Source organism: Crotalus tigris, unplaced genomic scaffold (genome assembly GCF_016545835.1).
Source record: "Crotalus tigris isolate CLP2741 ecotype Arizona unplaced genomic scaffold, ASM1654583v1 scf7180000018965.556698, whole genome shotgun sequence".
NCBI lineage: Eukaryota > Metazoa > Chordata > Lepidosauria > Squamata > Viperidae > Crotalus > Crotalus tigris.
In genome coordinates this window covers 97288-123391 of record NW_024097301.1, presented here as the reverse complement: position 1 = coordinate 123391, position 26104 = coordinate 97288, and the positions used below count along the sequence as shown (strand labels likewise).

The following is a 26104-nucleotide window of genomic DNA, read 5'->3' as shown; positions in this document are numbered from 1 at the left end:
ATGAAAGTTAGTGAGCTGACCAGGTCAGAAAAAATATGGGAAGAAACTGTCTTGAGATAGAAGGAAGACCAAAGCAATTTTCAGAACAAAAGAGACATCTGGGACCATTTTATTTTAGAGGCAGATCAGATAAAGCTGATTTACTTGCAAGTCAAAGAATTCACTGGTCATGACTGCAAAGCAGAAACATGGCTAAGGTGAATCAGAAGGCAGGGATTCAACTTCAGACATACAGTAATGGATGGATGCCTGCAGAATGGACTGTAACAGGAAATTGTTTCATACCTACTGGTGTGATATTAAAGGCTTAAGTGTGCATGCCCAAATCTGGGGTTTATCAGTCCTAATCATGAGCAGTGCTGCTCCTGATACAAACTGTGAACGTGAATCTGTCTTTGGGATCTCACTTAAAGGTGCATTTCTGAGGGGCAATTACTGGTGTCTTGTCAGGGTACACCTCCAGTGACGAGGTGTCCTTGGTGCACTCTGAGCTAGTTCTTTTCTTGCAGCCATTTTATTAACCAAACTCTGCAACATTATCAGTGTTAGTAAGGAGTGTGGTTTGCTCTCAGATTATATTCTAGCATCTTGCCCTGTCAGTTTTAGTGGGGATGGTCTGAGGTTCCTTGGTTAGGCTGTTTACTGTTGGCTTTTTTGGCAGTTTCTTGATTGGGGTATTGTTTACTTTTTGATTGTTGGTATGATGCTAATCTATCAATCTATGCTCATCTGCATCCTGATTGCTGGTGGGGAGGTGTTTTGATCTTTTTGTTCCCTTTTTGGGATGCCAATTGTCTTTTTTGCACAGTATATAGGAGTTGCAAAACCAAATCTGAGTTGGTCATTGGAACCAAAGGTTTATTCTTCCAAGCTTTAGCAAGAGTTTATTCTTCCAAGCTTATATAGATGCTGTTTATGCCTATGTGTCTATAGAGGGCTAAATTGTCAGACTGCCAGGCTTCCAGGAATTCTCTAGAATTTTGGGACTTGGCTTAGTCTAGGATGGTCACTGTTTCCCAGTTGAAATTATGGTTAAGTCTGTCCATATGTTGTGAAATTAAAGACTTTTCATCATGTCTTCTGGTGTTCATGGATGTGTTCTGCTAGTCTTCTACCAGGGCTGAGTCTTTTTATACAACAGTGGCAGTGGGGTTAGGATTGACTTCATCAATTTAATTTAAAATCTTCACTCTTTGAGCAGAAGGATGCACAGCACTTGCAGCTAGAAACTACAGGGCATAGATGTAGAGGTCTCATTCCCTAGCAGTCCTAGGACTTGGAGATCCGTTGTTGGGACTGCAGTTTATCCCACCCTGCCACTCCCATCCTGATCACATCTACACATCTACACTGACCACTCATGACTTGGTTAAGGGCCTCATCATGAGACACATTACATGAAACCCCCGACTGTCCAAGATACTTTCCTACACAGTGAGTGACCCATAAAGTTAGGATCCTTGAGAGGAACCAAGTTTACCCTAGCTGATACCAAAGATAATCACAGGGTTGACCAATGTGGTGACGCCTACAGGGATCTTATCTGACAAGAGCAGAGTTCCAATGCACCAGTCCACCATCTGAAAGTCTTTCCAGATTTAGCATCAGTGTCAACAACTATACACATAATTCTCTGGGCTGTCATGATGGATCTCCTTCCTGCAGGGAACAAGAGCTGAGGTGAGAATCACTAGAAGAAGGTGGAAAATTACAAGTAACACAAGAGAAGGGAGGATGATCCAAAGCAGACCCATGATTACTGTCCTATGAAAAAAATGTCCTGGATACTACTCAGAAATGGAAGGTAGCTCTGCAAATGAGCAAAACTCCTTGTGATTGTCTAGAAGACTGTACTGGGTAGGAAGAAAGGAAGATAAAATTCTCACACAAGTCATGGACATGATAAGTTCACAACTCCCAGTGCCAATAACGCTGTACTGGATCTTGTCATATGGAATCCCTGCCTCTTGGAAAACATATGAAGCATAGAAGTACATCTGCAGGAATAAAGAAAAAGTATCACATTATCCCTGGGCTATTGAACCTCTATTTTTCATTGCTATGTAAAGGAGGGGAAGTTAATATGCTAATCTGAGATAGGAAACTCATGAAAATGGTAATGTAAAACCATATCACAATTTAAACAGCAAAAAAAAAATCTCCCAACTCCCTTGAAACTCAACTCAAAAAGCGATTACAGAGGATGCCAACACCACACATTTTAGTATGCTGCCTGGATTGTGCCAGCAGTCTCCTAAAGGAGAAGCCGCCTTTCCAGATGTCAACCCCTTTTCAGTTCCCAGGTCTATTGGGAAAAAGGCATGCAGGATAGCAGTGGGCAGCCCCCTGGCCAGGCCACTGGACTTACGGAATCATTGCCACAGAGCTGCATGGCACTGCTGAGCACTACCACAGTGATAAGCTGCCACCGCACTGCCCGGTTGCTCCACAGCTCCCAGGGTGCCTTGGTTGCCTGTCCCTGTAGGGCTGCCTGCTCCGCCAGGATTTCTTTCATCTCAATGCTCAGGTCGCTGCTGCCCCTCAGTTGCCGCAAGGCTGAAAGAAGCCAAAGGTGAGCCTGATGTTGTTGGGCATTGTGGAGGCCTCCGATTCATGGGTTGCCTTAAAACTTCTCAACATGTTCCAACCCCCTTCGAGAAAAGCAGAACACGTGCAACAACTGCACAGCATCTCATGGCAGAAACATCATTTGAATGGATTTGAATGTCTGGACACAGATTCCATTGCTTACTCCAGATGGGACCAGATTCCTCACATAAAGTTCCCTTTGGGAGAAAACATTACTTCTATGGGGTACAAAGATTGCTGTAATCCCCACAGGATCTAGAATGGCATCATGTAATGAGCCAATTTTTCCCCACAGCTCTATTTCCTCCCAAGCCCCTATAATGATTTGCTCTCTGGGCTGATCTCAGGACAGGCTGCCCTTGCTTACCAGAGATGCATGAATCTTGATCTCCTCGGTCGATCAAGAGGTAGCGGGGGCTTTCTGGAGCCCAGGGCAGAAGCACCAACTGGACCAGCCCAGGCACTGCATTGCTGGCTAGAAGGACAGGCCAGCTCTCTTCTGCTCCCAAGATTTCCCTACATTGAAATCCAGAGTCACTTATGGAAACAGACAAATGGTTCAGGGTCTCATTTAACAGACTGTATTTCTTTAACTTACTTGCTGATTGTCATCACAGCAACACCTCTCCATAAATCCATACAAAAAGAGACAACAGGACCTTTTACCGTATGTTGACTGGGCTTGGGCAGGAGATTTCAAGGCAGGGCACCTTTCTTCCTGACATCTTTCTATTTCTAGGTTTTTATTTAAGGTGCAGCCCGTAGCCCAGTCCTGGGTAACATACAGAAGGGTTCTAGCAAAGGGAAGTGTGCCTTCTGGATGACACACACATCCCAGGTTTTCCCAGAGCTTTGCATCTTACCTGAGTCCAGCTACCTGGCCAATCACCAAGCCAAGGGCTGCAAAGGATGCCGAAGTCATGGCCACAGCTCCTCGGAGCTCTTTGGGTGCACTTTCCCCCAAGTACATGGGCTGGATGCTCATGGCCACTCCTGTGCAGACAAGTCCCCAGTCTCAGAAAAGAAATATGTTTATTTTATGGCATTTATTTATTTATTTATGAGACTTATATACTGCTTTAAGTGCAAGCACTCTCTAAGCAGTGTACACCAGAAAGCAATGTATATATATTTATATATTTATTATAGCCACTTGGCTTCTGGTGACAGGGATTGGTCAGCCACAGCTTTTCATGCTAAATGAGTGAAAGTTTTCCAGCCAAGGTTTTATTCTGTGAATGCTCTAATCATTCCCTTCTCTGCCTCTAAATGAGGCTTTCTGTTTGGACTTCCTTGGCCTCAGCCAAACAGGTACCATAGTATATAGGGAGTCCCTTAAACAAAACCAAGCCCTATACCACATAGAGTTTCTAGCACCTCAATTGCACCTGAAAAAAAACTGGCAATCAATGCAGCCTGTAGATTAGAGGAATCCCAAGGGCATATCAAGGCATGCCCATCACTGCCCATGCCACTGCATCCTGGACCAGCTAAAGCTTCTAAGTGGTCTTTGAGTGCATTGCAAGAGTGGACTCTAGAGCATAACTGACTGTCTGAAGAAAAAGACACAGCTGGTACAGTAGATGCTGCTGTGCAAAGACCTTCCTATCCACACCTATCAGCTGCATATTAAGCAGGAACTGTGAGTCCATAAAGATCACCAGATCATGCACCATCCTTAAATAAGGAAGTGTTACTCCATCCAAGGTTAAAGATGGAGTATCCTCAGATCTAGTGGCCCTCACATAGAAACATACAATCATAGGACTGGAAGAGACCTTGGAGGTCTTCTAGTCCAACAGTCTGTCCAAGGCAGGAGACCTTATATCTGCAGCCATTGATAGAATTGAGTCAGAGATGGTTCCTCCCCTTCCAAACTAACCTTGACAGCCTCATCTGGCCACTCTGATGTTAAAAAACACAATTAGATATCATCAATGTATCCTGGAACCAGCCCCCTGAAGCGAACCACACCAAAGTGCTGTCTTCCCATTCCCAGAGCCAGCCCAGAAGGATGGTCAATAGTATTGAAAGCAACTGAGAGATCAAGAACCTCCACCCCAATTGGAAGGCAAAGACAGAGGAAGAAAAGCAGATTTTGATGGATACTTGGCTCATGTTATGGTGAGGGTACATGACCTATCTTCAAGAAACAAACCCTGGTCAGATAGCATAGATTGCTTTTCCAAATGCTACAGATGCCATGTATCTGCTCATGTCCTGGACCTACCAGAATTGATACCAGCAAAAAATCTGCTCAGCAAGATCATTTCAAAGGATTTCGCCACCCGGCTGAACCCCACCAGCAGCGAAGCAAGGGCCACAAATGCATTGTTCAGCAGCAAAGATTTCTTCCTTCAGGGAAACCAAGGGAGAAAAGTTTCAAAGGCTTATTTCACTCTGTATGTCTTTCTTTCCTGGGCCTCTCTTGGCCATCATTCAGCATCACGACTACTCCTGCTGGCTCCTTGCATGGACAGAGTGGCAGACAGCTTGGGTTCCAGTGCCAAGACCTTCAACAGGGCGTGGCATGTTAGTGGCCTTTTTTCCCAAGAGGTGAGATGCCAAACAGCAGGGAAAATCTGGGCATGGGATTGCCAACTGGAAAGCATCAATACATACCTGAATGCAAATGAAAGTTGGGGGTCTCTGCTTACAGGGGCTCCTCCTGGGACCCTGAGCTGCCCCTTGTGGGCTGCTTGGCTGAGCAAAGGGGAAGGCAGTCTCCAAGCAGCCCCCCCCCACCCTCCTTAGTTTGCAGCCCTCTGAAGAAAGAAAGCTTGTACAGCTAGACTACAATCCTGGCTCCCAGCTCCATCTGGCAGTATATGGAGCACTCAGGTTTCTTGCCCCTCACTAGTGGAGCAGGCTGCACTAGTGATCAGGATCATCCAACTGGAACTTGTCAATATGGAGAAAATAGCAGGTTACCATGAATTAATCAGATAGAGTTAAGCTGGCAAAAAGTAGCTTCAATTACATTCCATTTGGTGTCATTATATGTAGCTGATAAAGAGAGCTATCTGAAGTCCAGTATTCAAATGCTCCTGGCTGAATCCGGTTCTAGAAGACACTAAAAGATATTCCTCCTGCTGAGAGGCTGACCTAGCCCAGCACAGGCTTTCCAAACCCCTCACCTGCCCATCTTCACAGCCATGGGAGCAGCAATTAATGCTCCAACCAGGCCCCCCAAAGGATACACAGCAACAATGAAGGACCAGACCAGTGTGATCATCTTTCCCTCCAAGGCAGCTCCAGTGCGATACAGCCAGGTTTCATTAATGAAGGACTGGATGAACTACAAGTGGAGAAAAAAATATTGTGTGGGAGAAATCAGAGCTGGATCACACACAGCCCCCACCCTCTGAAAACCAGCTACTCTGTGGTCTGCTGGTGTGGCAGTGGGTGGGAGCCATAAAACTCACTATAGGAATCTGAGGTTAGTTACTCCACAAGCTACAACTCCTCAAAAACTGCAGGAAGATCTGGGAAACATCCAGAAGGTCAGTGCCTTACTGGAAGGGCAGCCATCCCCGAGGTCATCTGCAATTTCTGAACCCTCTGCACAAGAGGAGACTGCTACCGTACCTGTCTGGGGATGTTGTTAGGTTTCTCCTGTCCTCCACCTTGATAAGTGAAGGGGGCACCTTCCAAGAAGCTTACGAGATGAGATGAGCCCAAAATCTAGGGTGGGGGCTGAGAGACTGTCCTCCCTTGGGGGCTTCTTCCAATGAGAGATGGTCAAGGACTATGATAAGAAAAGGGGTGCCTTACTGCAGTGGGGGCGTTGATGATCGTGAGATTGTAGCCATACTGGAAAGTGCCGCCAATCCCAGCCGCGCAGACTGTCAGGATCAGGATCTTACCTCGAAGCTGGGGAAAAATCACAAGCAAAGGGTTGGCAAGCGCAGCACCCATGGCAGGAAGTGGTCAGACCATTCTGGAAGGCAGTGTCAAGAGCAGCCACCACAGGCAGAAGACTCCCAAGGGCCCCTGGCTGGGCTGCAGACCCCCAAGGGAAGATAGGGAGGGGAGAGAGAGCACAGCTGCCCCTGCCCAGCTTGCTCCTGTGCAGTTTTTTGGAAAGGCCCTGTTGCATCTTCGCAGACCACTTGCATTTGTTTAATTATTCCAGAATGTCAAAATAGTGGATGTGTCAGAATCCAATTATATTTCATCTTTAATTATCAAACATAGAAAATCCCAATTCTGCCTTCTCTGGATTCTGCCATAAGAGGGAGAGAAGGGGGAGAACAAAGGGGGCTTTAGGGCCCTCACTTCCTTCAGTAGACTTCTAAGGAGCTGAATGTGTTTATTGCAACCGCAAAGAGTTTGAACCTTACCATAACAAAGGGGGCTATTTAACTTTCATGTAGTTTATCTGAAGTCTCCATACAGACGGAAGAAAGGAGTAAAGGGGTGGATTTGTGATGCCTGAAACTATCACTGGAAGGGGGGGGTGATTGGGTGGGACTACTGGGGAACCCCTTAAAACCTTGAATGGGAGAGCTTGGACCCCAAGTCCTGTCTAGAACGCCTGCAACCACTTCTTCTTAATAAAGGATTCCTGTTGGAAGAATTATTCCAAGAGTTCTGTCTTCTTAAGATGCAAAGGGGGGTGGGTCCTTACATTAGACAGGACTTGCAAAATTAATCCACCTGGAAGGAAGACCCTTGCCGGGGGATTTTGCAAAAATTTACCATGTCAGACAATGGAGCAAGAGAGGGGGAAAACTCCCTGGAAAGAGAGCCGCTGACCAAATTGGAACCTTGTCAGATGTTGGGATCCGAGAGGTCAGATTCCTCAGGAGAAGAAGTGGTGGAGACATGGGACCACAAGCCTCGCTGGTCAATGGGCGTTGGAAAGAAAAGTGAGTGGGGAAAGGAATCAAGAAAGGTGACCCTGAGACGGGGGACCAAGCAACCAGAATGGAAGCAGGAGATGGAGAAATCCCTGCACGCAAGTGAAGAGGGAGGAAGCTGGGCACCGTACTCAGACTGGATCCTAGAGAAAGCTATTGACCTGATGAAGAGAACTCTCAGCTTCCTAGGAGAGGAGAATCCTGAGCCCTACGGCCGCCCCAGCTCCTGGAGCCGCAAAGGGAGAGACACCGAGGGGGACGTGGAACCTGCAACCCCGGGGACATCTACTGATCCAGTAGCCCCCACCCCCTACCGGACCACAGATGGCAATCTGGACGGAAGACACTACCACCAACAACGGAGGCACCGATCCATTCCAAGATGTCCACCGTTGGAGGTGAAATTCAAAGGGGAGCCAACACGCTTGGGGTTTTTCCTAACCCAAGTCCTCAGCTACATGGAGGAATATGGGCAGGACATTCCCAGCGACAAAGCCCGCATCCGGATCGTGCAATCTGCCCTGGATGGACCGGCTGCAGATTGGGTGGTGAACTTGCATGGCTCCAATGCCCCAGAACTCAGTAACTTCAACTGTTTCATGTCCTCTTTGAGAAGACAATTTGAAGACCCCCTGGCTGATCGCAAAGCCCGTGAAAGGATAAAAATGATGAGGCAGGCAAACGCCCGGTGGCTGAATATACACAAGAATTCCGGGCCATTGCCAGCAAATTGAATTGGCCAGAAGACATCCTCCTTAGCCATTTCAAAGACGGACTAAACTATGATCTATATGACGCTTGCCTGCCCCAAGGGGACCCACATCGACTTGAGGAATGGTACGTCTTGGCAGAGGAAGCAGAGATCGACATATTGAAGAGGCACCACTGAGGAAAACAATGGAGCCGCCCCCCGCCTGAGCTGACACACGAACTGGTGAAATCATCGGCTACAGCCAAGAAGCAAATGGGGTGTTTCAAGTGCAGAAGAGAAGGGCATCGAGCTGTAGAATGCCGCTCAAAGGCCCCCCAGCACAACCCAGACAGATCCCCAATCAACAAATCCGGAAAGTCTTCAGCTAAGCCAAAAGAAACTGGCCATGAGAATGATGGAAATTGCAGAACCCCCCACTTCTGCTCACCAAGGGGAAAGAACTCCAGCCTACACCACAGGGCCGGTGAATGCCTCAGATGACAGCTCGGAGGGCGAAACCCTGGTAAGTGGATGCATCACACCCATCTTCAAAACAGTGACTATATTAATCCCCCCCATGCCCAAAGCTGTGAAGGTGAAAGCCTTAATAGACTCTGGCTGCACCCGCTGCCTCATTAGCCCAACACTAGTGGGGAATCTGGGCATCCCATCGAGGAGACTGGAACAACCAATCTCATTTGGCCAGTTAGATGGATCCATAGCAGGGGGGGTGCCAGCTACCCTAGCCACTCTACCAATACACCTCTCCCTGGGCAAACATGAAGAGGACATAACGTTTGTGGTGACCCCAGGCATGGAATGCCCAATGATTCTAGGGATGGAATGGTTGAAAAAATGGAACCCCTGGGTAAATTGGAGGACGATAGAAATCAAATTCCCGAAGGGGGACCCTATGGACTTAAAACCCCAAGGGAGGCTACCAGAATCAAGAATAGAAAAAGCATCCATAGGAGAGGAAAAAAGATTAACAGAAATACCAGAGGAATATAGGGACCTTGCTGAAGTCTTCAGTGAGGAGAGGGCGAATGAGCTTCCCCCCCACCGACCCACAGACTGTACCATTGAATTCAAGCCTGGGGCAAAACTCCCGAAGCCCAGATTATACTCCATGAGCCCAAAGGAGAAGGAGGAAATGGAAAGATTTATTAAAAAAAACCTAGAGAGAGGTTTCATTGAGCCAGCCAAGCCTAAAGTGGCTGCCCCGGTCCTTTTTAGAGAGAAGAAGGATGGCTCTTTACGTTTATGCGTGGATTATAGGGCCCTGAATACAATCAGTGAAAGCAACCTATACCCTCTGCCCCTCATGAAAGACATGCTGTCACACCTATTGAAAGGGAAATTTTTTTTCTAAACTAGACCTAAGGGAAGCTTACTATCGCGTGAGAATTAAGGAAGGGGACGAATGGAAGACTGCATTTAACTTCCCCATGGGGTGCTATCAATTCAAAGTCTTGCCATTTGGATTACAAGGGGGCCCTGCAGTCTTTATGCAATTAATCAATGACGTTCTAAGGGAGCACCTGTTTAAGGGGGTCCTTGTTTACTTGGACGACATTCTTATCTTTACTGAAACAAAAGAGAACACGTCAACCTTGTCAGAGCGGTTTTAAAGAAGCTGCGAGCCGCCCACCTATATGCCAAACTCTCAAAATGCGAATTCCACCAGGAAAGGATAGACTACCTAGGCTATCGCATATCCCCACAGGGCATTGAAATGGACCCAGAGAAGGTCAAAGCAGTATTAGATTGGGCACCACCCCGCACAAGAAAGCAACTACAAAGTTTCCTGGGCTTTGCAAATTTTTACCGCCAATTCATCCCCTCATTTGCACAGATAGCCTTGCCCTCACTAACTTACTAAAAACGAAGGGAACATCCTCAGTAAAACCTAGCCAGCCACTAACATGGACAATGGAGTGCCAAGCAGCGTTTGAGAGACTAAAGAGACTTTTTTCTGCCGAACCAGTACTAAGGCAGAAAAATAATACAGGCAGATGCAAGTGATGTGGCAGTGGGGGCTGTGCTATTACAAGAAAATGATGATGCAGTATTGCAACCCTGTGCATATAAATCCAAGAAACTCACGGAAACAGAACAGCGCTGGCCCATATGGGAGAAGGAGGCTTATGGGATACGTTGGGCATTACTCACGTGGTGGCGACAGTTCCTGGAAGGCAACAAAATCCCCTTCCAGGTGTGGACTGATCAAAAAAATTTAGAAGCCCTGAAAACTCCCAGGAAACTCAATCCCAAACAAGCCCGCTGGTCCCAGCATTTTCACCAGTTCCAATTTAAGCTCAAACATTTACCAGGGAGAAAGAACTTCCTGGCAGATGCACTATCTCGCATGCCCCAATATAACAGCGCACGAACCACAGACTCTAGACCAATAATGGCAGAGTCACAACTGGCAGCACCAGTAACCACAAGAACCCAAGCTAAATTAAAACCACAACTGGACAGCCAAACTGGAATTGAATTCAGAAAAAGTTTGGAAACAGATGAATGTTTCCAGAAAAACAAAAATGCGTGCACAATGAGAGACGGGTTGCCTTGGGTAGGGGAAAAGTTATACATACCAACAACCCAAAGAATCACGTTCATGCAGCTTTGCCATGACACAAAATCAGCAGGGCATTTTGGATTTGTAAAAACTTTACACTTAATTAAACGGCAATTTTGGTGGCCATCAATAAAAAAGGACATAGAAAGTTATGTTGCCAGCTGCCCAACCTGTGCATCAGCAAAGAGGTTGCAAGGGAAATCGCCAGGGCTATTACAACCAGTGGCAAGTCCCTCAACCCCCTGGAGGGAAATAGCCATGGATTTTATAGTGGAATTGCCAGAAAGCAATGGGAATACTGTTATCTGGACAGTCACGGACTTGTTTTCCAAACAGGTGCACTTTATCCCTTGCCAAAAAATTCCCACTGCAAAGGCCTTAGCAATACTTTTCATCCAGCACATTTACAGATTGCACGGGGCACCCCAACGCATCATCTCTGATAGGGGAGTGCAATTTACGTCTGCATTTTGGAAGGAATTTTTATCCCTCTTAGGGACCACTCAGGGACTGACATCTAGTCATCACCCTCAGACAGATGGACAAACGGAACGGTGCCATTCAGTACTTGAGCAATATTTGAGATGTTTTTTAAATTTCCAACAGAGTGATTGGACAGACTTACTTCCTTTTGCAGAAGTTGCCTACAATAATGCAGTCCACTCCAGCACAGCCTACACTCCTTTTCAAATAGCCAATGGTCAAAGTTTCAACCCCAAACGAACCAACGATCCCTTCACTGAAAGAATGGATGGAAAATCTACAAAACACCTGGCCAATAGTTAGAAAAGCACTAGATGAAGCTAGGCAGGCATACAAAGCACAAGCCAATAAAAAAAGGGTTGAGCCTACACCATTCATTATAGGAGAAATGGTGTACTTATCTACAAAATACCTAAAGTCCCTACAGCCCTGTAAAAAACTTGGACCAAAATATATAGGACCTTTTCCAATTAAAAGAATCATAAATCCAGTAACAGTAGAATTAGAATTACCCAAAAATCTCAGGCAAATACACCCAATTTTTCATTGCCGCTTGCTGAAAAGAGAGCATCAGTCACCTCTATGGCCAAAATCCCCCCCCACCTCCAATCATGGTGGAGGGCGAACAACACTTCGAAATAAAAGAGATCCTTGACTCTAGGAGATATCATGGAGCAACTCAGTACCTAGTTGTCTGAAAACACCTCCCTCCCTCACAAAACGAGTGGGTCCATAAATGTCATGTCAGAGCCCCGAAGCTATTGAAAAAGTTTCACACAGAGTACCCTAACAAGCCTGACTAAGTTGTATACCTGTTTTGTTTTCTTTCAGGTGGATCTCTCTTATTGTTAAGAGGGGCCGGATGTCAGAATCCAATTATATTTCATCTTTAAATTATCAAACATAGAAAATCCCAATTCTGCCTTCTCTGGATTCTGCCATAAGAGGGAGAGAAGGGGGAGAACAAAGGGGCTTTTAGGGCCCTCACTTCCTTCAGTAGACTTCTAAGGAGCTGAATGTGTTTATTGCAACCTCAAAAAGTTTGAACCTTACCATAACAAAGGGGGCTATTTACCTTTCATGTAGTTTATCTGAAGTCTCCATCCAGACGGAAGAAAGGAGTAAAGGGGTGGATTTGTGATGCCTGAAACTATCACTGCAAGGGGGGGTGATTGGGTGGGACTACTGGGGAACCCCTTAAAACTTTGAATGGGAGAGCTTGGACCCCAAGTCCTGTCTAGCACGCCTGCAACCACTTCTTCTTAATAAAGGATTCCTATTGGAAGAATTATTCCAAGAGTTCTGTCTTCTTAAGATGCAAAGCGGGGTGGGTCCTTACAGGATGACTTTTTTCATCTTTTACTTTCTGAGTAACAACTTATGCCAGTATATCCAGAAGTAATAATGGCTTGTTTCATTATTACAAAATGCAGAAAAATTGCAGAACTGTTGAAGTTCAGAAACTCCAGTATAAAAAAAATAAACACAGAATACTATAACTGTTTCATTCAAAAGCATGAAGAGAGGCTGGGATATGAGGGCTGAAGTCATTCTTTCGAGTTCTGCACCCTCTCCCTGCCCCTTTTAGGTGTATATGTGGGTGGTGGGCTGCATGGAGCATTTCCTAAGTCCAGAACAACAACGTGACATTATGGACACAGTTCCTCTCCTTCGTTCAGCTGTAGGAAGGATGAGGCAGCACAGCACAAGCTGACTCACAAGAGGCTGCCATTAGAGCAAATCTCAATAAAAGGAGTTCTAGGTTTTCTAGCCATTGACTTCCTGGACTGATCTACCTAGTGAGGCTGACCCTCAAAAGAGGGCACTGCATGATTAATGGCTTGGGAGGATCTAGTTTGTGTGTTTAATGGCTTGGGAGGGTCTAGGGTGGGTTGTCTGCCCTTGTCCCAGTCCCCATTTTGCTCCCCCCTCCCATGTTTAAATAGTGTGGAAGTAAGAAATCAGGGAAGATGCGGTTCCCCAGAGGAAAGACTCCGATCCTGCCAGGATACACAGCAGGATATCAGAAGCTGACTAGCAGCTGGGTAACCAGGTTGGTCAAGCAAGCAATCAGACGTAATAAGTTCAGGGAGGCTGGCAACACAGCCCTCCATCGTTGCTCTCTAGACACTGCAACAAGGTCAAGCAAGGCTGCTGTGCCTCAAGCCAAAGTTTCATTTCAGAACATGGTAGAAAGGAATTCACACAAATCTGCCCCTTTTCCATCTTTGGTGTGTTATTTTTTTCTGCACTCTGTTTTAACGTTGCTTACCTTGAAAGGGAATAGGATGGTGGAGACACATTTATGTATGGTGTAGTTCTCGACCTACAACAGTTCATTTAGTGACCAAAGTTACAATGGTACTGAAAAAAGTGACTAATGACCGTTTTTCACATAACCATTGCAGCATCCCCATGGGTCACATGATCAAAATTCAGATGTTTGGCAACTGCTTCATATTTATGACGGCTGTGGTCATGTGATCCCCTTTTGCAACCTTCTGATAAGCAGTCAATGGGGAAGCCAGATTCACTTAACAACCATGTTACTAACTTAACCCCTGCAGTGATTCACTTAACATCTGTGGCAAGAAAGGTCGTAAAATGGGACAAAACTCACTTAGCAAAAGTCTCACTTAACAGTAGATCTTTCAGGCTTAGTTGTGGTTGTAAGTCAAGGACTACCTGTATATGTTCTTTGGGAACAGTTTCACTTAGCAATAGAAATTCGGGGGTCAATTGTGGTCGTAACTTGAGGACTACCTGTATATAAATGTTAAGCACAGAGAAATATTAGGTATATTGGCTGCTTTGAGTTATTTATAAAAATAATAAAGGCAGGATAAAAATACAATGAATAAATAAATGGAATACGTGCAACCCTCTCTCTCTCTCTCTCTCACTCTGGGAACAAGTCCAGGTCTTGGGACCAAGAGGGACTTTGTATGGCCAGGCCTTGATGGTGAATGCAAGAGGAGAGTAGCAGAGTTGACATTTCACCCACAACTCAGCTGCCTAAGCCACTGGTGGTGAACCTATGGCATGCATGCCAAAGGAGGCACACAGAGCCCTCTCTGTGGGCATGCACGCCATCACTCCAGCCCCGCCTCCTGTGCAGGCCCTCCTCACCAGCAGCCCTCTCAGAGAAGAGTCGCCCCTGGGCATGGCCCACATGGAGCAGTGCAGACAAGGACATGGCAGCCGGGCAGCAAGGACAAGACTCCACCCTCGCGCCCCATCGTGTGCAGAGGATGCTGCAGAGTGCGGGTGGAGGGCGTGGCTGCCATGGCATTGCAGTGTCGCTTGGGCAATCTGCTGTGGCGGGCCGTAGAGGCAGTAGGTGGTCCTGCAGGTGGGTGGGATGGGGTAGGGGGTGGAGGGTGGAGCAGGGGGGTAGAGCAGGGGCAGGGATAAAGTGGGTAGGGGGAGGGGTGGTTTTGGGGCACTCAGTGTCTAAAAGGTTCACCATCACTGGTCTAAGCGCAGCCCCCCTAGCCCCTGTCAGCCATCAGCTGCCTGGCTCCCCTCTAACTTCTCACCCTTTAGAGACAAACAGATGGAGTGGGGCATACTGTAAGCACTGGGGCCGCCATAGAAAATAGCACAGTCCAAGGGAAATGCTGTATCTCCGGAGTTTTTCATAGATTGAAGATTCCTTATTTTTTGCCCAGAATATAGTTTAATATTTAATTCTTAGCTGTCAATGTCTAAGCAATAAGGACAAGTTCATAGTAAATAATATTATTCTCTGGGGACCTGTCCAATCCAGTCCAGCACTTTGGGTCCTGCCAGTTAATCCTGGTGCAGTGGTTAGAATGCAGTACTGCAGGCTACTTCTGCTGCCTGCTGGCTGCGTGCAGTTTGGCAGTTTGAGTCTCACTGACTCAAGATTGACTCAGCCTTCTGTCCTTCTGAGGTTGGTAAAATGAGGACCTAGATTGTTGGGGACAAGATGTTGACTCTGTAAACTGCTTAGAAAGGGCTGTGAAGCACTGTGAAGCAAGATATGAGTCTTGTGCTATTGCTAGTGCTACTTGGGATGCCCAAAAAATACTTTTCTGCCTTCACGTCTCCCTACGGAACATTCTCCCTCCAGAGATCAGGATGGCTGATCTATGCATTGGCATAGTTTAATTTTTGTTCTTATGGTTGTCATTTCTTTTATTTTTATTTAATATTGTTTGCCACCCAGAGTCACTTGTTGAGATGGGCAGCTTAACAAATTTATTGTATAAACAGATAAATAAATTTAAATTTATGCTTTGTCCAACTCTCAGGGATTCTGTGAGTGGCCTGTTGAAGTGCCTGTCCTAAGGAAAGCAGCTAGTCTATGCCAAAGCCAGGGCTTTTAAGGAAAACAGATGATGCCTCAAGACTACAAGCATCCAGGCAAGAAGGGGGAAGATACTGGAAGCTCCCTGGGCTAGGAGAAGCAAGAAAAGCAGAGAAAAGGGGCAGATGCTGCATGGCAGATGCTGCAGGACATCTGCTGGACAGGAGCTCACCAGGAAGGTGGACTGACTGGGAATGAAATCCTGGGGTGGTTTATGAAGAGGAGGATAGTGGCACTGAGTTTCAGGTGGTGGAATGGGAGTTTGCAGCAAAACAGCTGGGAGAAGTTACTCCAGCATCAGCCATGGACTTTTGTGAATTGTATTTCACTTGCATGTAGAAGTTGACACTCTTCTGTTTGCATATCTCAGTGTTTGGAATCAATTCCTTTTATTTAAGTGCTCTCTGTCTCTCTCTCTCTCTCTCTCTCTCTGTGTGTGTGTGTGTGTGTGTGTGTGTGTGTGATCTCTCATCTTGACCCACCCTCTGACACCAGGTGATTTACAACTGGTTAAAACATTAACAATAAACAAAAAGAATCCAACAAAGGACACGAATGAAGAACAAAGATGACAAGGAGGACCAGTCGCTTGGGAACAAAAGGAACAATCCACCCCATCTAGAGGAGGGATGGAAAGTGATTACTTTGTTTCCCGAATAAAATGTTCTTTAAGGAAGAATTTTGCCTTGAAGTTCTTTTGATGGGTTTCATCTATCAGAACCATGATATTAACTCAGAAACTACACTTTCTACCTTAACCACCTTGGGGTCCTGAGCTCGTCACTGTCCCTAAGTCGAGGGAAAGGCTGACAAAGACTTGGGGAATATCTCAACATGGAGCAGGAAGAAGCACCTGAAATCAGCACCCCAGCCATGGCTGCCGCCTCAGCGGAGGGAGTGCAAGCCAGCACGCCGATGAAGAAGGAATCTTTTCAGCCCTTACAGCTGAGGGCAAAATGCAAGAGCTGATCTGGACCCTTCCCAGTGGAGACTCTAAGCACCTCGAGGCAACCCTGCCAAAAGCAAGTTCTTCTAAAGCAGCCAAAGTTGACTTGCAAGAAGCAGCTTCTTGAGAGTCACATTCCCCAGACCGTTGGAGAGTCAAGAGATTGGCAACTACTGAGGACTCCAGAGAGTGGAAGTACCTGTCTGCAATCCGTAGCCAATCGGTGGAGAAGTTGGTGGAGAGATTCAAGGGGCTAGAGGTGAAGAGTGGGGAGCAACCCTCTCACTCTTTGCATGCAAACGATCACAATGATTGGCGGAGCAGACACCAATCCATGCCTAAAAGAAGCCCCAGCCCCACTTATGGAGTGCAAGTGGCTTCCCCGTCCTTGAAGCCACCAACATTAACCTCCAGCCCCATGAGGAGGGACAGTCCCAACTGCCACTCTGGACATGGCAATCCAAGACATCGTCGCGTCTCCAGAACTCCAGAGTGCCACTCACGACACAAGAGCCCGAGCCACCACTGGGACAGCCGAAGTCCAGATCATCACAGGTACTGTGAGAGCCCTGACCATCATGACTATCAGTCACATAGCCTTGTGCCTCACCACTGGCACCACCCAAGCCCAAGGCCTATGCAGGAGGGAGACTTAGATGCGAGTGTTCAAGAAGGTATAATGCAGCAGCTATGTGATCTGTTGGCCGGGCAGCAACAGGTAGGAGCGCCACAACCGCAGCAATTGGGGATGCTGCAGCCACCACAGCTGGGAAGTCAGCAACAGGTGGGAGTGCAGCAACAGTGGGGCTGGCACCAGCCCCTGAATATGCAGCAACCACTGGGGTGCCTGCAGCAACTGGGGATGCTATAGTAGCCACTGCTGGGAGGTCAGCTACAGTTGGGAGTGCAGCAGCAGTGGGGTTGGCAGCTGCCCCTGAATATGCAACAACCACTGGGGGGGGCTGCAGCAACTGGGGATGACACAGCCACCACTGGGAGGTCAGCAGCCATTGGGGGTGCAACAACCATAGCTGGGAGGCCAGCAACTGCTGAGAATGCAGCCACACTGGGGGGGGGGGGGCAGTAGCCCATGATGGCGACTTTTGATTGTGACCCAGAGAAGCTGATCTTCTTTCTCAATCATGAATCGCAATGCTAATTCCCACATGAATCGCAATGCTAATTTCTACCCGAATCCAGCTGCTATGGTCGATGTGATCGTGGCCAATTTGGAAGGGGAAGCATCTGAGTGGCTAAACAATTTGTACAATGCACAAGTGCCTGAGCTGGGGAACCTCCACCTCTTTCTCCTTGGGTTAAGAGCCAGGTTCAAGGATCCATCCATAGCCCTCAAAGCGGAGAAACAAATTCACAAGATAAAACAAGACGGCAGGCCTACATTGGAATATGTGCGAGAATTTTGCAAGGTAGCCAGCCAAATTGAAAGATGGCCTGAGCAGTGCCTAGTTCATCACTTCAAGGAGGGGCTAGATGATCACCTTTCCCAGGCCTGTGTCTATCAAGCTGTCCCTAATCAATTGCAGGAGTGGTATCAGGCAGCATTGAGCTTAGTTGTTAAAGAAGCCCCCACCTCAAGAAGCTGGGCAGAGACCAGACCAGACGGCCACCCCCCAAGACCGCCACCCCCCCTCCAGCCATTGTGGCCACAGAAACCCCTAAACCACTAATCAAGTGCTTCAGATGTGAGCAACAGGGACACCAAGCAGCGAGTTGCCCAGTCCCATATCCTCAACCGCAAAGTAGACCGGGACCACCAGTGAGAAAGAAACCAGCCTAGCAGCCTGCAAAAGGGAAATCAAACTGGATCACGCAGGAACCCGTTGCCCAAGTGATGTTGCCCATGCAGGAGAGCGCTGAGGCCCAAGCTGGACTTGCCACCACTCTGCCCTCCTACGACAGCGACGATGAAGGGGAGAATGACCCGATGGTGAGTTGACCCATTCCATCTTTTTCTCTAGCTGCCAAACTCATAGTCCCTAAGACGGGTGCACAAGTAGATTTGAAAGTGCTAGTGAACTCGGGGTGCTCCCGGTGCATTATTAGCTTGTCACTTGCCCTTAAAATGGGCATATGATTAAGGTTGTTCTCCAAACCCATGAGATTTGAACAAGCTGATGGCTCTTTAGTGGGAGGAACTTTAGTCACATGATTGACTGAGCTGATATGCTTAGAAATAGGTGAACATTGGGAATTCATTCGCTTCATTGTGGCTCTGAAGATGATTGAGGCTGTGATTCTAGGGCTAGCCTGGTTGGACAAATGGAAACCGTTTATCTGGTGGGAAAAGGGGATGAGGACTGTGAGATTACCTATAGGGCCCAAGCCCCCTTAATTCAGCCAACATTACTGGGGAGCCATCTACTGAGTTAGCAAAGATAGCTACCCTGTCTCAGTCAGGTGAGCCACTTATCCCCAGCAAATACCGAGATCTACCAGAGGTGTTTAGTGAGAAAGAGCGTGACATCCTGCCTCCGCATTGGCCCAATGACTGCACCATTGAGCTGTTACTGGGAGGTAAACTCCCACGGCCGAGGATGTACGCCATGACCCCCCTCAAAATGGATGAATTGCAGCAGTATGTGAAGAAATAAAGAGCCATGGGAAGAAATTGCTATGGGTTTTATAGTGCAATTACCTGAAAGTAGGGGGAATATAGTGATTTGGACTGCGATAGATCTATTTTCAAAGCAGGCTCATTTCATTGCCTGCAAAGGACTCCCCTCAGCCCAAAGACTAACCAAGATATTTCTGAAGTGGATAAAAGTGGATAATCTGAAACTGAGGGGTACAGTTTACGGCCAGGTTCTGGAGGTGTTTCCTCAAGTTAATTGGCTTGTCACAAGGACTGTCATCGGCTTTTCACCTGTCTATGAATGAGGCGGCTGAAAAAGTGAACTCAATGATGCAACAGTATCACAGATGCTATGTGGATTATCAGCAAACGAACTGGACTGACCTCATCACCTTTGCAGAGGTGGCTTACAATAACTCTGTTCACAGCAGCACCAGATTTGCGCCTTTTAAAGTTGCCGCAGGAAAGGAGTTTAACCCAATACCTGAATATCCTCAGGGACCTTCTGCTTCCCAAACGCTTGACCAGTGAGTGAAGGGGTGGGAGGAGGTTTGGAAAGAAATGAAAATCACTCTGAAAAAGGCTTCTGAGACATATAAAAAGCAAGCAGATAAAAAGAGGGCTCCCCAAAGAGGAGGTTGGGGAAAAAGTTTACTTATCTACAAAATATTTACAACTTAAATTGCCTAGTAAGAAGTTGGGACCGAAATACCTAGGTCCCTTCCCCATAGTAAGAATCATTAACCCAGTCACAGTGGAGTTAAAGCTTCCCAGACCCTTAGGGAAAGTCCACTGTGTGTTCCATTGTAGCCTACTGAAACTTTTTCGGGGTTCTACCTTGTGACCTGCCCCTAAGAAAGCACCTAGGCCTCTCGTGGTAGCTGGACAGACTCTGTAAAGACCCACCCCACTTTGCATCTTAAGAAGACAGAACTCTTGGAATAATTCTTCCAACAGGCATCCTTTATTAAGAGAAAATGGTTGCAGGCATTCTAGACAGGGTCCAAGCTCTCCCATTCAAGGTTTTAAGGGGTTCCCCAGTAGCCCCACTCACTCACCCCCTTCTTCCAGCAACAATCTCAGGCATTACACTCCTACCCCCTTTTCCTTACTGCCGGCTGGATGGAGACTTCAGAGAAAACTACATGAAAGGTAATAGCCCCATTGTTATGGTTAGTCCTTTTGGTGATACACACATCCAGTTCCTTTGAAGTGTATCGAAGGAAGTGAGGGCCATAAAGCTCCTTTGCTCACCCCCTTCCCTTCATCATATGACAGAATCCATAGAAGGCAGAAATGGGGTTTTCTATAATTGATAACTAGAGATGAAATATAATTGGATTCTGACATCCTGCCCCCTCAAAAATACGACAGATCCACCTGAAAGAAAACAAAACAGGTATAAAAGTTAGTCAGGCTTGTTAGGATATTCTGTGTGAAACTTCTTTAATAGCTTTGGGGCTCTGACATGACATTTATGGACCCACTCATTTTGTGAGGAAGGGAGGTGTTTCCAGGCAACTAGGTACTGAGTCGCTCGATGATATCTCCTAGAGTCAAGGATTTCCTTTATTTCGAAGTGTTGTTCGCCCTCCACTATGATTGGAGGTGGGGGGGGGGATTTTTGGCCGTAGAGGTGACTGACACTCTCTTTTCAGCAAGCTGTAATGAAAAATTGGGTGTATTTGCCTGAGATTTTTGGGTAATTCTAATTCTACTGTTACTGGGTTTATGATTCTTTTAATTGGAAAAGGCCCTATATATTTTGGTCCATGTTTTTTACAGGGCTGTAGGGACTTTAGGTATTTTGTAGATAAGTACACTATTTCTCCTATAATGAATGGTGTAGGCTCAACCCTTTTTTTATTGGCTTGTGCTTTGTATACCTGCCTAGCTTCATCTAGTGCTTTTCTAACTATTGGCCAGGTGTCTTGTAATTGTTCCATCCATTCTTTCAGTGATGAGATCGTTGGTTTGTTTGGGGTTAATTCTGGCATGGGGTTGAAACTTTGATCGTTGGCTATTTGAAAAGGAGTATAACCTGTGCTGGAGTGGACTGCATTATTGTAGGCAACTTCTGCAAAAGGGAGTAAGTCCATCCAATCATTTTGCTGGAAATTCAAAAAACATCTCAAATATTGCTCAAGTACTGAATGACAACGTTCTGTTTGTCCGTCTCCTTGTGGATGATGGCTAGATGTCAGTCCCTGAGTGGTCCCTAAGAGGGATAAAAATTCCTTCCAAAATGCAGACGTAAATTGCACTCCCCTATCAGAGATGATGCGTTGGGGTACCCCGTGCAATCTGTAAATGTGCTGGACGAAAAGTTTTGCTAAAGCTTTTGCAGTGGGAATCTTTTGGCAAGGGATAAAGTGCACCTGTTTGGAAAACAAGTCCATGACTGTCCAGACAACAGTATTCCCATTGCTTTCTGGCAGTTCCACTATAAAATCCATGGCTATTTCCCTCCAGGGGGCTGAGGGATTTGCCACTGTTTGTAATAGTCCTGGCGATTTCCCTTGCAACCTCTTTGCAGTAGAACATCTTAGGCAGCTGGCTACATAACTTTCTATGTCCTTTTTTATTGGTGGCCACCAAAATTGCCATTTAATTAAGTGTAAAGTTTTTACAAATCCAAAATGCCCTGCTCATTTTGTGTCATGGCAAAGCTGCATGAAAGTGACTCTTTGGGTTGTTGGTATATATAACTTTTCCCCTACCCAAGGCAACCCGTCTCTCATTGTGCACACATTTTTGTTTTTCTGGAACCATTCATCTGTTTCCAAACTTTTTCGGAATTCAATTCCAATTTGGCTGTCCAGTTGTGGTTTTAATTTAGCTTGGGTTCTTGTGGTTACTGGTGCTTCCAGTTGTGACTCTGCCATCATTGGTTTAGAGTCTGTGGCTCGTGCGCTGTTATATTGGGGCATGCATCTGCCAAGAAGTTCTTTCTCCCTGGTAAATGTTTGAGCTTAAATTGGAACTGGTGAAAATGCTGGGACCAGCCTGCTTGTTTGGGGTTGAGTTTCCTGGGCGTTTTCAGGGCTTCCAAATTTTTGTGATCAGTCCACACCTGGAAGGGGATTTTGTTGCCTTCCAGGAACTGTCGCCATGTGAGTAATGCCCAACATATCCCGTATGCCTCCTTCTCCCATATGGACCAGCGCTGTTCTGTTTCCGTGAGTTTCTTGGATGTATATGCACAGGGTTGCAATACTCCATCATCGTTTTCTTGTAATAGAACAGCCCCCACTGCCACATCACTTGCATCTGCCTGTATTACGAAGGGCTTATCCGTGTCTGGTTCGGCAGAAAAAAGTCTCTTTAGTCTCTCAAACGCTGCTTGGCACTCCATTGTCCGTGTTAGTGGCTGGCTAGGTTTTACTGAGAATGCTCCCTTCGTTTTTAGTAAGTTAGTGAGGGGCAAGGCTATCTGGGCAAATGAGGGGATGAATTGGTGGTAAAAGTTTGCAAAGCCCAGGAAACTTTGTAGTTGCTTTCTTGTACAGTGTGGTGCCCAATCTAATACTGTTCTGACCTTCTCCGGGTCCATTTCAATGCCCTGGGGGGATATGCGATAACTTAGGTAGTCTATCCTTTCCTGGTGGAATTCGCATTTTGAGAGTTTGGCATATAGGTGGGCGGCTCGCAGTTTCTTTAAAACCGTTCTGACAAGGTTGACATGTTCCTCTTTTGTTTCGGTGAAGATAAGAATGTCGTCCAAGTAAACAAGGACCCCCTTAAACAGGTGCTCCCTTAGAACATCATTGATTAATTGCATAAAGACTGCAGGGCCCCCTTGTAATCCAAATGGCAAGACTTTGAATTGATAGCACCCCATGAAGCAGTTAAATGCGGTCTTCCATTCGTCCCCTTCCTTAATTCTCATGCAATAGTAAGCTTCCCTTAGGTCTAGTTTAGAAAAAAAATTCCCTTTCGATAGGTGTGACAGCATGTCTTTCATGAGGGGCAGAGGGTATAGGTTGCTTTCACTGATTGTATTCAGAGCCCTATAATCCATGCATTAGCGTAAAGAGCCATCCTTCTTCTCTCTAAAGAAGACCGGGGCAGCCACTTTAGGCTTGGCTGGCTCAATGAAACATCTCTCTAGGTTTTTTTTTTTTATGAATCTTTCCATTTCCTCCTTCTCCTTTGGGCTCATGGAGTATAATCTGGGCTTCGGGAATTTTGCCCCAGGCTTGAATTCAATGGTACAGTCTGTGGGTTGGTGGGGGGGGGAGCTCATCTGCCCTCTCCTCACTGAAAACTTCAGCAAGATCTCTGTATTCCTCTGGTATTTCTGTTAGTCCCTTTTCCTCTCCCATGGATGCTTTTTCTATTCTTGATTCTGGTAGCCCCGCTTGGATTTTAAGTCCATAGGGTCCCCCTTCAGGAATTTGATTTCTGTCATCCTCCAATTTACCCAGGGGTTCCATTTTTTTAACCATTCCATCCCTAGGATCATTGGGCATTCCATGCCTGGGATCACCACAAACGTTATGTCCTCCTCATGTTTGCCCAGGGAGAGGTGTATTGGTAGAGTGGCTAGGGTAGCTGGCACCCCCCTGCTATGGATCCATCTAACTGGCCAAATGAGATTGGTTGTTCCAGTCTCTTCGATGGAATGCCCAGATTCCCCACTAGTGTCGGGCTAATGAGGCAGCGGGTGCAGCCAGAATCTATTAAGGCTTTCACCTTCATGGCTTCGGGCATGGGGGGAATTAATATAGTCACTGTCTTGAGGATGGGTGCGATGCGTCCACTTATCAGGGGTTCGCCCTCCGAGCTGTCATCTGAGGCATCTGCCGGCTCTGCGGTGTAGGCTGGAGTTCTTTCCCTCTGATGAGCAGAAGTGGGGGGTTCCGCAATTTCCATCATTCTCATGGCAGTTTCTTTTGGCTTAGCTGAAGAATTTCCGGATTTGCTGATTGGGGATCTGTCTGGGTTATGCTGGGGGGCTTTGGAGCAGCATTCTACAGCTCAATGCCCTTCTCTTCTGCACTTGAAACACCCCATTTGCTTCTCGGCCAATGGTTTCACTGGTTCGTGTGTCAACTCAGGCGGGGAGTGGCTCCATTGTTTTCCTCAGCAGTGTCTCTTCAATATGTCGATCTCTGCTTCGTCTGCCAAGATGTACCATTCCTCAAGTTGATGTGGGTCCCCTCGGGGCAGGCAAGCATCAAATAGGTCATAATTTAGTCCGTCTTTGAAATGGCTAAGGAGGATGTCTTCTGACCAGTTCAGTTTGCTGGCAATAGCCCAGAATTCTTGTGTATATTCAGCCACTGAGCGTTTGCCTTGCCTCATCGTTTTTATCCTTTCGCGGGCTTTGCGATCAGCCAGGGGGTCTTCAAATCGTCTTCTCAGAGAGGACATGAAACAGTTGAAGTCGCTGAGTTCTGGGGCATTGGAGTCGTGCAAGTTCACCACCTAATCTGCAGCCGGTCTGTCCAGGGCAGATTGCACGATCCGGATGCGGGCTTTGTCGCTGGGGATGTCCCGCCCATATTCCTCCATGTAGCTGAGGACTTGGGTTAGGAAAAACCCCAAGCGTGTTGGCTCCCCTTTGAATTTCACCTCCAACAGCGGACGTCTTGGAATGGATCGGTGCCTCTGTTGTTGGTGGTAGTGTCTTCCATCCAGATCGCCATCTGTGGTTCAGTAGGGGGTGGGGACTACTGGATCAGAAGATGTCCCCGGGGCTGCAGGTTCCACTTCCCCCTCGGTGTCTCTCCCTTTGCAGCTCCAGGAGCTGGGGTGGCCGTAGGGCTCAGGATTCTCCTCTCCTAGGGAGCTGAGAGTTCTCTTCATCAGGTCAATAGCTTTCTCTAGGATCCAGTCTGAGTATGGTGCCCAGCTTTCTCCCTCTTCACTTGCGGGCAAGGATTTCTCCATCTCCTGCTTCCATTCTGGTTGCTTGGCCCCCCGTCTCAGGGTCACCTTTCTTGATTCCTTTCCCCACTCACTTTTCTTTCCAACGCCCATTGACCAGTGAGGCTTGTGGTCCCGTGTCTCCACTACTTCCTCTCCTGAGGAATCTGACCTCTCGGATCCCAACATCCGGCAAGGTTCCAGTTTGGGCAGCGGCTCTCTTTCCAGGGAGTTTTCCCCCTTTCTTGCTCCATTGTCTGACATGGTAAATTTTTGCAAAATCCCCCGGCAAAAGTCTCCCTTCCAGGTGGATTAATTTTGCAAGTCCTGTCTAATGTAGGGACCCACCCCACTTTGCATCTTAAGAAGACAGAACTCTTGGAATAATTCTTCCAACAGGCATCCTTTATTAAGAGAAAATGTTTGCAGGCGTTCTAGACAGGACTTGGTGTCCAAGCTCTCCCATTCAAGGTTTTAAGGGGTTCCCCAGTAACCCCACCCAATCACCCCCTTCTTCCAGCGACAGTCTCAGGCATTACACTCCTACCCCCTTTTCCTTACTGCCGGCTGGATGGAGACTTCAGAGAAAACTACATGAAAGGTAATAGCCCCATTGTTATGGTTAGTCCTTTTGGTGATACACACATCCAGTTCCTTTGAAGTGTACCGAAGGAAGTGAGGGCCATAAAGCCCCTTTGTTCACCCCCTTCCCTTCATCGTATGACAGAATCCATAGAAGGCAGAAATGGGGTTTTCTATAATTGATAACTAGAGATGAAATATAATTGGATTCTGACAGACTCATTATGAGGTGAAACGTATTTTTGATTCATGACTTTTTCAGGGAAAGCTACAGTATTTAGTGCAGTGGAAAGCATATCCATATCCACATGGGTAACATCTAGTGATGTCAAACCGACAGGCTCATTAGTAAATTCTGTGAGAAACACCCTAATAAGCCAAGGGGCAACCCCTAACCTATGATTTTGTTTGAATTGCAGGACTTGTCCTTTTTGTAAGGGGGGGCGAATGTCAACGCTGCTAACATTGGATGTTCCCGCTCTGACAACTGATTAAAATGCAGCCATTTTTTCTTCCCCTTTAACATGCTTTCTTGCTTTTAGAAAGCCATAATAATGCTGCCATGGGAAC

General features: G+C 46.8%; 1 protein-coding gene across 2 annotated transcripts in view; it reads right to left on the bottom strand.

The window, feature by feature from the left end:
• The window catches only part of SLC2A11 (solute carrier family 2 member 11), a 70066-nt gene that overhangs the window by 28729 nt on the left and 15233 nt on the right, over nt 1-26104 (bottom strand). For both annotated transcript variants that reach the window (XM_039357913.1, XM_039357912.1), the window contains exons 2-8: nt 6364-6462; nt 5727-5887; nt 4820-4944; nt 3453-3582; nt 2957-3105; nt 2369-2556; nt 1887-1997 (exon numbers count right to left, since the gene is read on the bottom strand). In XM_039357913.1, the coding sequence (XP_039213847.1) occupies nt 1887-1997; nt 2369-2556; nt 2957-3105; nt 3453-3582; nt 4820-4944; nt 5727-5887; nt 6364-6462 (963 nt within the window). The remainder of the gene's footprint in view (nt 1-1886; nt 1998-2368; nt 2557-2956; nt 3106-3452; nt 3583-4819; nt 4945-5726; nt 5888-6363; nt 6463-26104) is intronic.